Here is a 16351-nt window from a genome sequence, read left to right as displayed (position 1 = left end):
TTTTCCATAGTTCCTTGAGAACAAGCAGCCCATTGCAGTGCTGTTTGGAGGTAAACCTGTCTAGTTTTAGGTTCTGTTTTAAGAAACCCTCTTGTCAGCAAATACCATGCATATTCTCTAACGGTAACCTTTTCAGGAAATGTCCTATAATCTTTCTACACTGTGTTGACCTTTTCCTCTTGAAACCAAGAAGAAAATGAGCCAAATATTTAATCTCCAAATTACAGCTGATCTATAGCACCCCCAAACTCTCATTTCCCCTTTCATTCACTAACCACAATGTATAGTTTAAAGAATTTATGCAGCATGAACTGATAATGCTCATCCCCAGAGGCACAGACTATCGAATGAACACTTCAGTACCATGCATGAGAAGCCTTCTTTCATGGTCATAGGAGTCCCAGAGACCCCCAACCCAAACAATGCAAACTATGCCTATGTACTTGAATGTCTCCAAGAATTCAAAGTTAAGGTTTTATTGCTGGAGATCTGATGTACTTTTGATGTAGGGCTTGAAGGAGTAGATCAGAAACTGAGTCTGATAGACTCAGCCTTGAGGGTTCACTCTTGTGCAAGTTACCAAGGGAAGAGGGACATCCAGGATTCCTTCCCAGATGTAAAACCTATAAATAAAAAACATGACTGGACTGACAACATTCCCAGAATGGTGAAATAGTGGCACATTCATCTTGGGTGTTACCAACAGCTGCCTAACTGGGTTCAAACCTGCTCAATAGGTAGGAAATCATGGCTGATACTATTAAGCTAGCCAGCTCATCACGCTGGAGATGTCATAGACCTGTGAGGAAAACTCACTGCTGCTCCCTTTCTAAAACAATATAACTGCATTATAAGTATTAATCCTTATACTCACAGACAAGTCTAGATAGTACCCTCAAATAGAAATTTCTTTTTGCAGCCAAAGGAGAGCATTGTAGAAGGTCATAGCAAATCAAAACGCACAGAACAACAAACCATGGGATGCTGAGTCCCAGCTGGTATAGCTACAACACAATCCCTGCCTCTAAGGCTCAAGGAACATCAAAGAGAGAAGAAAAACTGAGGAAGTCGGAAGACCAAGAGGCCTGCTGTAAGATTGTGACTTCTACCTATGGCAGGGAAGTTGCGCCCGTGAAATCTCAACAACGTAGCTGCCCAAGCAAGATCTGTGCAATTTCAACCACAATTGATATCGCAATCCTCATGAAGAAATCTCATGTGCCCCCACTCCTAGATGAAAAGCTGCGAGACGTTAACAGCTGCTGAGAAAGATAGAATAAGTTCTCCCAGGAGATGAGGCCTCTGACTGGTTATGTAACCCCTAGTGGTCAAACCTGGAGGCACATGCTTGCAGGAAACACCAACCAAACTCAGCAGACTATATTTATATAGCTATCCCTTTCTATGTATGTGCAACAATAACCTCTAAAGAAGAGAAAACTCAGGAATAGGAGTGCGGGCACATGGGGGAGCAGAGAGTAGGAATATTAAGGAGAATGATGTAATCATACTTTAATTAAGCTTTAAAATTATAAATAAGTAAAGGGAGAGATGGTTCAGTAATGAAAAGCACCCCCTGTTTTGGCAGAGGACCTGGGTTCAGTTCCCAGCACCCACATTTGATGACTTACAACTGCCTGTAACTCCATATAAAGTGGATATGATGCCTTATTGTGACTCTGTGGGCACCTGTATGCATGTGAACCACATTTATAGACTTAGACACATATGTCCACATAAAATAAATAGATAAGCCTTTTTATTTTAAAACAAAATTCTGTAAACTAGCACAGAATAGAGGAATGACCCCTAAGCATCACTAGGCCTAAGAATCAAACTAATTAAGTCCCCAATCTTTGGGGCTCCCCACTGTGGTTACAGTCACTCGCAAAGTAGGAGCAGGACTGTGCTTACCTTTTTCCACCGGGCAGGGATTCTGGCATCAAACATACAATCTAGAGCATCTCGGAGATTTTCGCTCATGATAATGGTGCCATCAAGAGCCAGTTTCAGCTCGGTCAGGGTGCTGCGGACGAGGCTGAGCACCCTCTGCATCCTGTCAATCTCCTGCCTGAGGAAAATGTTCATGGGCTGGAAAGGCCCCATCTTCTGCAATCTCTCTTTCACCTTCCACGGAGACACCAAAGTACATATTAGGAATTAGATAGCTACTGTGATGGTGTAGTACTGTGCCCTGGGCTTCGAAATCATTTGTGGCTTCTACAGAGCCATAAATAATAAGCTTTGAGTTGCTCAACAACAAAATAAAAAATATATAAGAAAGCAAATATGTGACCAGCACAAAATTTTAGAGCATGTGAGAAAGAAAAGGGAGCCATTAATTCAAAGAAATATGCAAAATGTATGCAGCTATATTATATAGTGAATATAACCACTGTATTAAATGAACTTTCTAGGAACTATATATTCCCTGCCAATATGACGTATGTGTGAATACATGTAGCATGTAGGCAGTGTGCCCCTGTACACAGCCACTATACCAGTTGTCTCAGATAACTAGACATTCATTTTTACAGCCCTTTGCTTTTTTCCATAAGCACAGATACATGTTTATTCCTTTCTATTTTACAGGTATTTATTGAGAATCTGATGTATAGAAGATAATGAGTTAGGTTAGACTATTTTATGTTGGAATGGTTCTGACCAATGCTGAAAAAAAAGGTCTCTTCAAAAAGCTAGCTACCATATTTTGTTATGCAATTATTCTATCTTAGATATTTTAATTGCTTCATAAATATTTCGACCTGCAATAGAGGCAATGACCTCTGTAATGAAGAGACCGTATGAAAGCTGATAATAGTATTGATTTTCTCCAAGCGAGTGGTCAGAGATTCTCCCAGGGAAATTAGTCTTTTGACAAGAGACCCTTGAGTCTAGTTTTTGTAGTCGAAATTGCCTGCTTAGTAGTTACGGGATACCAAAGCTACTTGTGTGTGGTAAGGAGTTATGTCATGCAGTCACCTCTTAGACCATACAGAAAATAGCTCATTTCTTGTTTTATCAAAGATTTCTAAACCATATCAGAGTAATTTTCTCAAAAATGCATTAAATGCTGAAACATTAACCTCCATGATTATAAATCGCTTAGAAGCTATTTATAAACCAAAAGGATGAGCTTTCAAAGTTAATTATGTGAAAAAAAAAGCAGAGAGTGAGGCTAGAAAATGCAGTCTCCCTGCAGTGAGGAAGGCCTACATGTGCATTAAATCACACACAGGTGGGCACACACACACACACACACACACACACACACACACATGAGCATGCACAGACTCACATACACATGTGAAGACATACATATACACTTGAGCATGCACACATGCACACACATATGCAAGCACACACATGCACACACACTCACAAACATGCACACACACTCTCACACACATGCAAAGGCATACATATACACTTGAAAATGCACACACATGCAAACACACATACACACACACTCACAAACATGCACACACACTCACACACATGCAAAGACACACATATACACTTGAAAATGCACACACACATGCAAACACACATACACACACGAGCATGCACACATAACTGGCCTTTCACTCTGATAACGCAATGTTTTCATTTAAACAATGGCATATGAAGCAGCTCAAGCAAAGTTCTATAAAGTAATTGTAACCCAGCAAGGCACATATCAGCCAGAAATAAACATTGACAGTTATGTGCTTTCTTTATGGTTTTCCTTTTGTGGTTTGCCAAGGGTCCTTTAATTTGAATATTATCATTCACTTCAGAAACTTGATTTTGTCTCGCTTCCTTCCTCCTCTTCCCCCACAAACAGAGACACCTGAGACAAATTCGAGGATTTCAGGGACTCACGTCAAAAGGACTGTAATCTTCTGGCAGCTTCTGCAGCATATCTTCAGCCAGGCGGGTTACCACAGTCTCTCGCGTTTCGTCCCCTCCACCAGAGCTGTCTTTAGGCTGGATGCCCAGGATGGTGTCCAGCACATCCTTGGCCAGCTTGCTCTGGTAAGTGATGTCAGCATTGGGGTGCAATCCGAACACCTCCGGAGTGTCATAGGCAGGCAAGCTCTGAACACCAAAGACCCCAGATAAGCATGCCTTGATGGCACCAATTAAATTATAGACACAGGAAAAAGTATTTCCACGAGGATAAACACTTAGGTCTTGCTCTTGACCCATTATAAGCCCCAATAATTTCTTCACATACCCAAAATGAAAAGTTGTAACATTGAAAAACAAAAAACAGACAAAAGCAAAATTTAACCAGAGACAGTCATCTTATATGCATGAAGATAAAAATGGAGCTTTTTGGGATAGTGTAATTAAAGTCATTTTATGTGAGTGAGTACAATGACCATTGTACTGACACAAATAGGAGGAAATGGGAGTCTTATGAAGCATGGCTCAAATAATACTGAGGGTGAAAATGGTTCTGTCCTCGGGAGTAAAATGGAGACTCGGGAAAGAGAACTGTTCAAAACACAGCAGAGAGAAATAGAGTGAGAGAATGAGACACAACCAGGAACAGCACCATCAAGCAGGATGTCTCCTGGACCACTGGAAAAGAGAAAACATACCTACAATTTGACATGTCTTTCTGTGTGGGGGTCTTATCGTTAACTTTATTATTTTATTATTTGTTTCCCTCCCTTCCTCTGCCTCATTTTACTCCTTTCACACAGCTTCTTATGAGCTACCCCAGTTTCACTGCAGAATGAGGTATATATTTAGAAATACAGGTATCCTTAAATTTATGATGCCTTGGACATATTTCTATTCACAGGTAATGATTTAAAGGCACACAGTAGAGTAAGGCGAATGCTATTTGTTGATTTGAATTAATAGAAGTGTAGAAGTGGTAATATATGATAAACTCATTACATTTATACATCAAAACCCTATAAATATACTGATGAATGTATCCCTTTGGGGTGCTGTGTTTTAGTTATTTACTCTGAGATAAATCTGAGACAGAGGCCAAGGCAACTGCTAAATCATGATCTAATGCGTTCAGAGTACAGAGAGGAAATGCAGATACCATCAGCACGAGATATTCTTTCCTTACATATTCCTGACTGCTCTATCCAATCTGCATTATTCTGTCTTAGAGCAGCACTGCTCAGCCACAGGCTACTTTTCCAACAAGGATCCTTTGACAACACATGGAGACATTTATTGATCTTTAAATCAGGCAGAGGATGCTTCTGGCATTTAGGAGGCAGAGGCCAGGGACCATGAAAGCGAAACTAGAATACACAAGAGAGACTAACCTGATTGTAAATGCCAGTGCTGCCAGAGTTGAAAAAAAAATCTGTCTTAAACAAAGGACTCATACAAGGTAGGTTCATAGAAACCATATGTATATACTCCCTTGGGCCTGGGTTAAGGATGAATGTCAAATATTAGCTACCTGGGTTGAAAGTATAGAACAGAGTCCAGAAACGTTCCTTGGTCTACAGGTGTAGTAGCTGAAGCCCCAAGAGCAGAGAGCCCCACATGACTTATGCATACCATCTCCCTACATGGCCTCATCTGTCATCTCCCCAAAGAAAATCGACCCCCAAGCCATTACAACATTGGAATATGCAAAAGGGTTCACAAAAGACTTAGTTCTCAGAGCAAAGATAAGTGTGATAACCAAGAGGTTATGAAAATATGAAGAAAGAAATCACAGCAGAAAACGTTGCTTCCACTCTCATTATATTTGGGAGCCCTTACCTGTTAGAAGGAGTGCGTGGGGGTGGCTGTGGAGGGGCGAGGAGGTGGGAGGAAGGATGGGAGGGAGAAATGCAGTTGGAATATAAAATAAAAACAAAGATAAATAGATAGATAGATAGATAGATAGATAGATAGATAGATAGATAGATAGATAGATAGACAGACAGATAGATAGATAGAGTTGCAGAAATTTGTTCTACAATGAAAATGTTAAAGCCAACAAACCTGAATGTACTGAAGATAGCCATCCACTGTGCTGCATTTTGGAATGTTGTATCCTTGGTAAAAGGTGAAATCCGACCCAAACATGTTTTCACTGAACCAAACCTTTGCAAATGTGTTCAACAACCTCTTATCGTAGTCATCGGTGACTCTGCCTCCATACTGGATCTCTCCAATCATGTAGCGGACCGTGGTCCAGGACACACCCTGGGAGGATTTGGAGTATTCGCAAACAATTAGACATCATCATATATTCACCATCATCTATGTCAGCAACACAGTCCTTCTTAACAATTTCAAGATATAAATAGTGTAGGAAAATATTTAAGCTAGCCAATGTGAGAAACTACTCCCAGGTCACATCTGTGACTTCACATGAACTCTCCTGAAATTTGTGTTTTCACACTTCAGTGTTTCAAAAGTTTACTTTTAACCATTTACTTCTATTTTTGAATTATGTCTATGCATATGTGATGGGGGAGTACAGGAGCTGGAGAAGTCCAGAAGAGGGTGTCAATTTTTTGAAGCTGGTGTTACAGGCACTTGTGAGTCACCTACCACGAATGCTAGGAACTGAACCTGGGTCCTCTGCAAGATCAGTGTGTGTTTTTACAACTGATTGGTCTTGTAATTCCTAAAAGTTTACCTTTTGAAAATACTTAGACAATTTCAAAAACCATAATAAAAGGTAATTTAACCTCTTGTTTTTACGTCTAGAATTTTGCTCCCTCCATCCCACACTGCCTCCCTGTCATGGGCCATTTTGGGTTGTCGTATGAACCGCAAACTTGTCTTTGAGAAATACATTGCTAATAAAACATTTCCAGGTTTTTTTCCTAAAATCGAAAAACAATTGTGACCCAAGCGGACTTGCCTTTAAAACACCCTACAGCCTTATCAAATCCTCATAAGATTCTCCCCCAAAGCTGGACCATGGTGCGAGGCTGGCCACGTATGTCTAATGTAGGTCACGGTATGAAGTAGAGGCTCAGCAATACCTTCTTGAGATCCATATCATCCAAGTGGTTTTGAACGAACTGCACAGTGGCGTTGAAGTCTGCTTGGTTAAATTCATAGGGGATATTCCACCCCAGGGGACCAAACTTGCGCCTCTCCTGGACAGTAGAGTGTAGAAAGGCCACTGCATACAACATGGGCTTCCATTGCGCCCCCACACTCACATCCAGCAGATCCTGGCTCACACCTGTTGTGTTTCGGGCAGAGATAAAAGAATGCATCTCTCAGGCGCTTTCATTTATTATTCCTTTTGCAAGAAACCATGCTGGCAAATTGTTTGATCTAGTTATTTACACTACTTTTATCACATCCTTATAGGAATTATCATCTGAATTCAGACCATTTGAAGACCATTTCTTTTTGAAACATCTGCTAAAAGCCTAGGTCATGGTGAAGGCTCGTCAACATGAGACGAGTTCTTAGAAATCCAGCAATCCAGTGTCAGGATAAAATAAAAATGAAAGGAAAATGGCTATAAAGTGAATGCTCTTATTGTCGTTGTTATCATAACTTAGTAATAACAATTAATATCTGAGGTATATATTTGAAGCATAACTTAATTTAATTTATTAATTAAAATAATGTATATAAAAATCTTATTTTAGTACATGACCCAAATAATTATTATATATTTTTAAATTATATTATACATACCAATTTCTATTGCTATTATCTTTCAAGCTTTATTTTATCTCCATATTATCTCATAGATTGGCAATATTTGGCTCTTATTATAAGTAACTCCTTAAAGCATATCTGTAGCTTTTAATTGGAATATCATCACATTATTTTCATTAAATATTTTCATTTAATTGTATCCTTCTTGATAGTTATTTAAAATTTATTTAACTATTTTACATCCTGACCACAGTTTCCCCTCCCTCCTCTCCTCCTAGTTCTTCTCCCTTAACTCCCTCCCCCATTATCACCCCCCAATCCACTTCTCCTCCATTTCTGTTCAGAAAAGGACAAATCTCCCATGGACATCAACAAAACATGTCATATCAAGTTGCAGTAAGACTAGGTACCTCCCCGTATATTAAGGCTGGCCAAGATGGCACAGTATGAGGAGTGGGATTCCAAAAGCCAGTAAAAGAGTTGGAGACAGCCCCTGCTCCCACTGTCACCTCCTAGTTAGCTTATTAACCCTACTTAAGGTATGAATATTGAAAGGTTTTTGAGTGAACAAAGTATGTGGCACAGACAGCTGTGAATTAGCAGGGACCGGATGAAGGTTCCTGTCCCCAAGCTCCAGGTTCCTTATGTGACCTTGAGTTCCAGGCCTGGTAGGAAAAGGCAGAGAAAGTGAAGACAAAAGAGTAATCTGGGGGTCAGTTGTGACGAGAGGGTCATTTTGGTCTTGCTTGTTGATACTTTGACTGTTTTTGTGTTGTTCACTTTTTGTTTTCATTTTGTGTTCTAAGATATAGTCCTATAATGTCGCTCCAGGTGCTCTAACCTACTACTTAACTCGGGCTGGCATTTATCTCACGATTCTCCTGTCTCAGCCTGCTGAATCCTGGGATTGCCATATGAGCTATGCTCCACCACTGTCTGATTTTTTTCATTGATTTTTATTGAGCTCTACATTCTTCTCTGCTCCCCTCCCTGCCTCTTCCCTTCCCTCCAAACCTCTCCCAAGGTCCCCATGCTCCCAATTTACTCAGGAGATCTTGTCTTTTTCTACTACCCATGTAGATTAGATCTATGTATGTCTCTCTTGGGGGTCCTCATTGTTGTCTAGGTTCTCTGGGATTGTGATTTGTGGGCTGGTTTTCTTTGCTTTATGTTTAAAAACCACTTATGAGGGAGTACATGTGATAAGTGTCTTTCTGTATCTGGGTTACCTCACTCAAAATGATGCATTCTAGCTCCATCTATTTGCCTGCAAAATTCAAGATGTTATTTTTTTCTGCTGGGTAGTGTTCCATTGTGTAAATGTACCACATTTTCCTTAACCATTCTTCGGTCAATAATACCACTTTTGGGTATGTATCCAAAGGATGCTCAATCATGCCACTGTCTGATTCTTAACGTAGCTGATGTGCAGCCCTGATCAGATGGATCAGGTCATGCATTTAACTCAGACCTTCCTTTCGAGAGAGGCTGTACTACTCCACTAGTGGAAGTATGTAGTAGAGAGACCACAGACAAGGGTGTCCGGCTCAGGCTTAAGTGGAACAATATTGGAAAGACAGAAAAATTGAAAGTAGAAAATCATGGGCTCAATTCACATCATTTCCCATGGAGCACAATACCAGAGTCCCTACCAGGCAAAGGAAGAGTACAATTTGCTGGTTCTGCTTTTGCAATCCCTTTAGGAAAACTGTGTGCAAATCCTGCAGCCTCAGGAGCACTCCCCAACTTACCACCATAGGTTCTTTTCAGGCCCGCCCGCAGGCCCTGAGGTGGCTCATTGGCAAACCTGATGGACATCTGCAGGAGAGTTATAGGGAACTGCTTGTGAACCTCGGTGGTGATCCACAGGCGGAAAGTGTCATGCACAGTCTCCGTTTCTGTGATTATGTCCATTAGTTCCCCCAGGAAGTCGAGGCCCAGGTGGCAGTTCTGTAAGAGGACCCATCCGCCCTAAGGAATACCAGCAGCAGATGGAAGTCAGGTCAGTTTCTTTCACCTGGAGATTTCAGTACAACTTTCTCCAGAAATTATGTCATTAAAATTTAAAATAGATGCATACTAAACAATATAATTAGTCTAGGCAGTTCGGTAATGCTGACTTGAGATATACAATATGTTTACTGCGATTGTTGCACAAATTTATTCCACAGCATACTGTCCTGCCAATAGCCATAATGATTCTTTAGCTCTGTCATAACAATAGCCGGAGTAAATCAGGGAAAGAGGAAGTAGAACGTACAAGTAAGGCTGAGCTCTGCTCCCTCCCCCAATTCCATTAAAACTACATCAAAAGCACTGTAAGGCATGATCCCAAACACAACAATAATGACAATAAGCAATATTGAAGACATGTAAGTAAGATTCCAGGAAATTGAATTCTAAGCTGCACTCTGGATACTTCTGGGAGAGGCCAAGAGTGGCTAAAATACAAGAATGAAAGAGACAGAAAAACAGAAAATTGTACCCAAGACCAAAGAACAAGGCATCTGGCCAGGACTGAGAGGAAGGGAGAATGAGGAAAAAAGGAAGTTAGCCTCCCAGTGCATCCCCACCTCTCTACAGAAAGATGGGAAGCTGGGTCTGTAGAGGACAAAACAGACAGGGCCTGGACTGAGGAACCAGCACCTCAGGTGGGAAACAACAACACTTAAAACACTCGGAAGAAGGTTTGCGTACAGAATTTTGAGAGTTGATTCCTTCTTCTAGATTGTCAGAATACTGATAACCAAACATATACCTCTAGAATATGGAAGAAAATTCTCTGACAATCTAATTACTTTAAAGACAAGAGCCTTAAAATGATGTCTTAATATTTGCATGAATTATTCTATACCTGTGAGATTCTTTACATATAGCCACCCAGTCAAATGGTGACTATGCAAAAATATCCATAATATCTGATCTATGGGATATTTTTAATACAATCACCTACAGTGCCCTTATCACACTCTCAGGGTGCTTTTGAATCTAGACATTTGGTCTTACATTTGCCATGGTCTGATGCAACAGCTTCCTTGCGTGGACCTCCTGACCCTGGCCCATGGACACGTAGCGTGTTTCTATTTTTAGTCTCTTCCCCAAAGCAATGATGGAATCCGTGGGGTCAGAGCCCATGGACAGGAGGCAGATGAGTGGTGTCCGTGGGTCAGATTCCTCCCATGTCTTTTCCAAGTCCAGGACAACTCCCTCTGCATAGTTCTCTCCCATAGAGTCCATGATGTACTTGCGAGCCTGTCAAAAGCAGTACAAAGTCAAGAAAATATTTCTAGCCCTTTGCGTATCACAATACAGGATGGCTTCTGCAGACCGTCTCAAAGATATTCACATTAACTGCTAGTGAAGCGGAGCAGTGACTTCTTTTTCTGGTGTCTGTTTTCTGTTTGTTTGCATTTCAATGTTATACTCAGAGAGACTGTGCTCCTTGCCAGACAAAAGCAGAATTAGGACTTCAGAACTCAAACTGAATGACCCTGGTTCCCATTTCAACACACTGATGACTTCTTGCTGTCTACATAATATTTGGAAACTTTATTTTTTAGGATGCTAACCCTAATTCCAAATAGTTTAACAGTATAATGCTTGAAAATTAATGAGTATTAACCAAATAGATAATCAGTGAAGAACAATTTATTACATTTATTTGTGAACTGATTATTCTTAAAATACTTACTTGATAAGATCTGCTCATTATTTTCATCATCCCTGTCCACTTTTTGGTTGTCTTTCTACTATTAATTTTGTTTGAATTTTTACTGAAATCCATGTTGATATGATCACAGGTTTTATTTAATTCATTTTCTATCATAAGAAATATTTAGGATTCTTTTTGTAAAAGTAGAGTGATTTTTTTTCAACTGCCAATATAACAACATGATCCTTAACCCCTATTCTTTCCCTCACAATAATTGAATTGTGCCCCTCAAAACAAAAACAAAAAACAAAACAAAACAAAACAAAAAAAAACTCTTCTCCAATTCCAAGCTTTGAGCACCCACATGTCTCCACAGTGAGACTCCTCAGATCAACCTTTCTCACAGGACAAGCAGAACCCAACTGTCAGTATGCTAACTTTACCTCCCTTGAAGCTAGTAACGAGTGCACTCAATCCTATTCCCAGAGGAATATACATAGTGCTTCCCTTGACTCTGAGGTTTCAAACAGACCTGAGCTATAAAGGTAACCATCTTGAATGATGAATATCTTACCAGTAGAAGCTCAAAGCCCTGAACTGTGAAATTATTCTGAGAATGAATAATACTGCAGATGAAAGAAGTGTGTAGAATAGGTACTGGAATCAAACTCAGGATACTTTCAAACCAAAGATGGCTTAATAGCCTTAACCTTGACCTCCTGGGTCAAGGTCACAATAAGAGAATCTGGAGACTTGCAAAGATGTCTAGTATCTTCATAATAACAGAAGTGAGTACCAACTGAGATAGACATCAAATATCCAGAATGCTCTACTTTTGGATTTCCCTTCTGGATAACTTTGTCCCTCATATTACAAAGTCAAACAAGCTATGAAACACCCATCTTCTGCACATTGAAAAAGAGACACATTAGGTTCTCATTCCCAGTAGGGAATGATCACAGAAGATCACTGAGAAAGCCCTAGACCACTGTACTATGGGTCCCCTCTCCCACCATCTCAGTTCTAACCCTGCCCTATCATAAACCCTAATGTCCAGTTCACCACTAGTATGAGATTAAATGTGTGCTGATTTGCTAGAGTGCACAATTTTCTTGACTTGATAGCTATCTCTAAATAATTTGGGGGAAAGAAAGCTTGCCTAGCTTCTTAGGGGCTGTAAAGTTTCTAATCAGAGCCCTTCCTTACTAGTAAGGCTGGGCAAGTGGTAAGGAAATAACTAGTCAGGACTCATTCCTCTGATTCATGGAAGTCATCACTCATTCAGATCTTTCTCCCATTTGTTGGCTTTAGTAGTTGAGAGGTGTTCTAAAGATGTGGAGTTCAATCTGGTTGAATTTGAGGCACAATATGCCATATATCTCTCATTGTGTTTTCTAAACTGGAAAAATCCAATGTGAAAGTCTCTAGCCTTGCTTTAAATGGTCAAACACTTTCATTGCAGTAAGTTCTTAAAGAGTTTATTTAGCATGTCCACTGAAGTCATCAAAAATCTACTCTATATACACATTCGGAGTCACTGAAGGTCTGCAGCAGAGCAATGCAAAGGCCGATCATTCCACAGTTGCAGTTTCTGCTCAGCCCCAGGCAGCTGCCACCACTGCAGCTTCTCAGTGTAGCTCACCTACATTTAAAGATCAAATGTTTTCTATTTTAAGCTAATGGGGTGCTCGATACCACCCAAACCATCATGCAAATCAACCTGCACCCAGTGTGGATATCGCCACACAACACACTGCAATACAGTAAGGGTCACAGGGCAAATCATTGAAACATTTCTAGCTACATGGTCTCTGTTGCAATTATTTAACCCATCCGTTGAAGCACACAAGCAGCTTGATACAATACAAAACAAAATGGTGTGACTTTGCTCCAATAAACTTTATAAGCCTGATTTGACTACTCCACAATGTACACATGTAACAACATCCTATAATAGTATACAATTGTGATAATAGTGATAAAATAAAACTTTAAAAATATTACACTGAGATTTAATTGTTACTTCATTTTCACATCATAAAATAACATTCTTCTTGTTGTTTTAATGTATAAATTAAACTTTTAATATAAAAGTTATGCTTAGCTCAGAAGATATCTTAGGCAGTGAGCCAAGCCCTCATTCTCTAACTCCTTGTTAAAGAAAGCTATTTAACTTAAAATGGAAATCATGATTGGTGTAGGAGGTCCTTCTGTCAATGTGTTGCTTTCATTGGTTAATAAAGGAACTGCTTTGGACTTATAATAGGGCAGAACTTAGGTAGGCAGGGAAGACTGAACTGAATGCTGGGAGAAGGAAGGCGGAGAGAAAGAAGTCATGAAGCCACTGGAGACACATGCTGGGAATTTAACCCAGTAGGCCACAGCCGCGCGGTGATACACTGATTACTAGAAACAGGTTAAATTAAGATGTAAGAGTTAGCCAATAAGATGCTAGAGCTAATGGGCCAAGTAATGATTTAATGAGTACAGTTTTCTTTGTGGTCATTTCGGGGCTAAGCAGCCGGGTGGCCAGGACAATCAAGCGGCCCTCTCCTCCTACACTTGATGGACATTTTAATATTTTGATAAAATCCTTATTTCTGGGGAAGAAAGAAATTCTCAAGATCACAGCCACTAAGATCCCACTGGCATATAGTCCAGGGTTTGCAGTGCATTCTGTGATGTAAGTCTCAAGACAAAACTACAACATGTGTGAGCAGTAATAAGTTTGCTCACCTCCATAACTTATCCCAACACAAGCATTGTCTCATTGGGTCCCCATCCCCATAAATCCCTCTCTTACAGCAGGCATGAAACTTGGTTAGCAACCTCTTCCTCCTCTATCTGAAGATGTGCATCAGGTGCCCTACCAAGCAGTGACAGGATGACCCTGCCTTTAGGATTTTTGTTTCGCCTCAAGATTATACATACAATGACCAAATAATAGCAAATAAACAACAGCCTCTTGAGGTTGTGCAATGGCAAAACCAGTCGGTGTTGTAGAAATACATGAAATACATGTTTATTACCAAATGAGCATTTAAGTTGAAACACAGAGTGTGGGCAGGCCTTGTCTAGACAATAGAAAGTCAGAATGGGTTGTCCTTCATACAGTGAACACATGTACAGGAATTTTAGAGCAAACAAGAATAAATTGTTTCATCTGCATAGAGGACATCCAGTACAACTTGTGTAACTGATGGTTTGGTGAGAGCTAGCCAGACTTCTGCACAGCCTGCCAATCTATAAAAACTTAACACCTCACTGGCACTAGTTAATACATCATGCTACATTTTCACAACTGATTCTAGCCAACTCCAAAGAACATTTTGTTCCATCTGGTCTCAATTAAGCAGGCACAACCTTTGAAGATGGAAAGGAAAATGAACTCAGAAAGTGTCTCGTATGGACTGACCTCCCTTTGTGGCATGGTTTTAGACACCACTGCATATGGAGCATTAGGACACCCCCTGACAGTGCGGTATTTCTGTGGCCAACCCACCTGATATTCCTACTGTGAACCATCACATCAGAGAAAATGTAATGCATGCATTGCAGCCTGATATTGTTTAAGGGGAATGGGAACAGAGTATATACATAATGTAGGGCTTATCTGGCAATAATTTTTAAAAAAGGACTCATGGAGATACAAATTTCAGAGGGTGGAATATGTTGGGACTAATTGAGTCCTGGCCTTCAGCTGCTCTTCCCTGTTTAGAGACTTCTAATTGAAGTTACTAAAAGCTGTGCTTTACCTAGAGGATCAGAGGATGGGATTTTCACCTGTTGGCCATTGACTGCAGAGTATTTAAGCCTCTAAGGTGCTATTAAAGAGGGGCTTTTGGTATCAGTGTTGGAAGGTCTGTGTGTCGGTCGGTCTGTCTCTGCGTGTGTATATTCAACCTCCAGCCCCCTTTCCGAAGCTCGCAAACTGGGTTCTAGCACATAGAGCACAGACGGGGGGCGCGGTGAGCGGCAGGAATATATTTCCAGAGGACCATCTAGATTTTATTCAGAAATGGAGTGTGGTTGTAAGGGCCGTGGTAAGCCACTGGACCAGGTGAAAAGCTGTGAAATGGAACATCCTTGATGTTTCTTTTACAGTATAAAGGCTGTATCAGAGTGGGCAAGAAGTAAAGAGGTCACACTTGTGTCCTGCCTGAGAATGACAAAGCCATACAGAAGTGGGAAAGTTACGGAAGAGTCTGAAGGTTTTCATTTTAACTTTGAAACTAAATCTTTTCTGTGGAAAAAGGAGAAGGGAGGTAAGGAAGTAGAAGTGGATAAAGAAACAAATGTACTTACACATTGCCTCCTTCACCACCCTGAAAAAGGAAACCTTGGCCCATTCATTGCAGCAAAGTACAAATAATGAAGGTGAAAGCAGGAACTGAATGGAAGAGAGACCTCAGTGCCCTAAGTGGCAAAACCCAGTTTTCTTTTCTTAATAAGTCTTTAGATCTAGCTGTTCTTTGATTTGCGGTACGTGAGTTAAGGTGAGGATAGTTACCTCACCATTTTGTGTTACCCTCCGCAGAGAACACGGTGAATACAGAGTCCAGCAGATTTTACTGCCATTGCTTTGTGAAAGTCATTAAGAAGTCTACCTGTGCTAAATTTTAAGGTTTTAGTTGTGAAAGCAAGGCCTGCCCCTTTTCAGTGGGTGAAAAGATGTAAGACCAGCATATAAAAAATCTTAGGGAATATGAAAGCTTTTGGAGGAAGGATTCACATTTTAGCCATGTGCAGAATTCAGCTCTAGAGAACCTCTCACTCGGAGCTGTGACTTTACCTAGGGAACTGGCACTGTTCTGCTAGATGTCTCTCTCACTAATGTTTCTGCAGTTTTCTTGATTTTACAAGAGCTGATTTACAGCTAAAAAAATAGATCAGCTATATCATTTCTGAGTTATTATAAAATGATACACGAGAATAATGCTTTGCATTTGTGCTATTCTTAAATGCCAAGCTCAGAGTCATGACTTTCTCATTTGCATTTGTTTTACCCCTGGGACTGCAGGGATTTAATAAATTACTTAGGGAAGTGTGCACCTCAGCCCTTCCTTTGCTGTTTTCATTTCCATTTATTATATTGGTCTTGCTAGAAAATAG

General features: G+C 40.3%; 1 protein-coding gene across 1 annotated transcript in view; it reads right to left on the bottom strand.

The window, feature by feature from the left end:
• The window catches only part of Dnah5 (dynein axonemal heavy chain 5), a 287252-nt gene that overhangs the window by 16191 nt on the left and 254710 nt on the right, over window positions 1-16351 (bottom strand). The window contains exons 72-77 of the mRNA XM_087897036.1: window positions 10594-10839; window positions 9339-9558; window positions 6951-7156; window positions 5956-6159; window positions 3865-4080; window positions 1915-2127 (exon numbers count right to left, since the gene is read on the bottom strand). Coding sequence (XP_087753162.1) covers window positions 1915-2127; window positions 3865-4080; window positions 5956-6159; window positions 6951-7156; window positions 9339-9558; window positions 10594-10839 — 1305 coding nt within the window. The remainder of the gene's footprint in view (window positions 1-1914; window positions 2128-3864; window positions 4081-5955; window positions 6160-6950; window positions 7157-9338; window positions 9559-10593; window positions 10840-16351) is intronic.

This window comes from Myodes glareolus, chromosome 15, assembly GCF_982192425.1.
Source record: "Myodes glareolus chromosome 15, mMyoGla1.1, whole genome shotgun sequence".
NCBI classification, from domain to species: Eukaryota; Metazoa; Chordata; class Mammalia; order Rodentia; family Cricetidae; genus Myodes; species Myodes glareolus.
The sequence above is the reverse complement of the archived record's forward strand: the minus strand, read 5'-3'. Positions and strand labels throughout refer to the sequence as shown.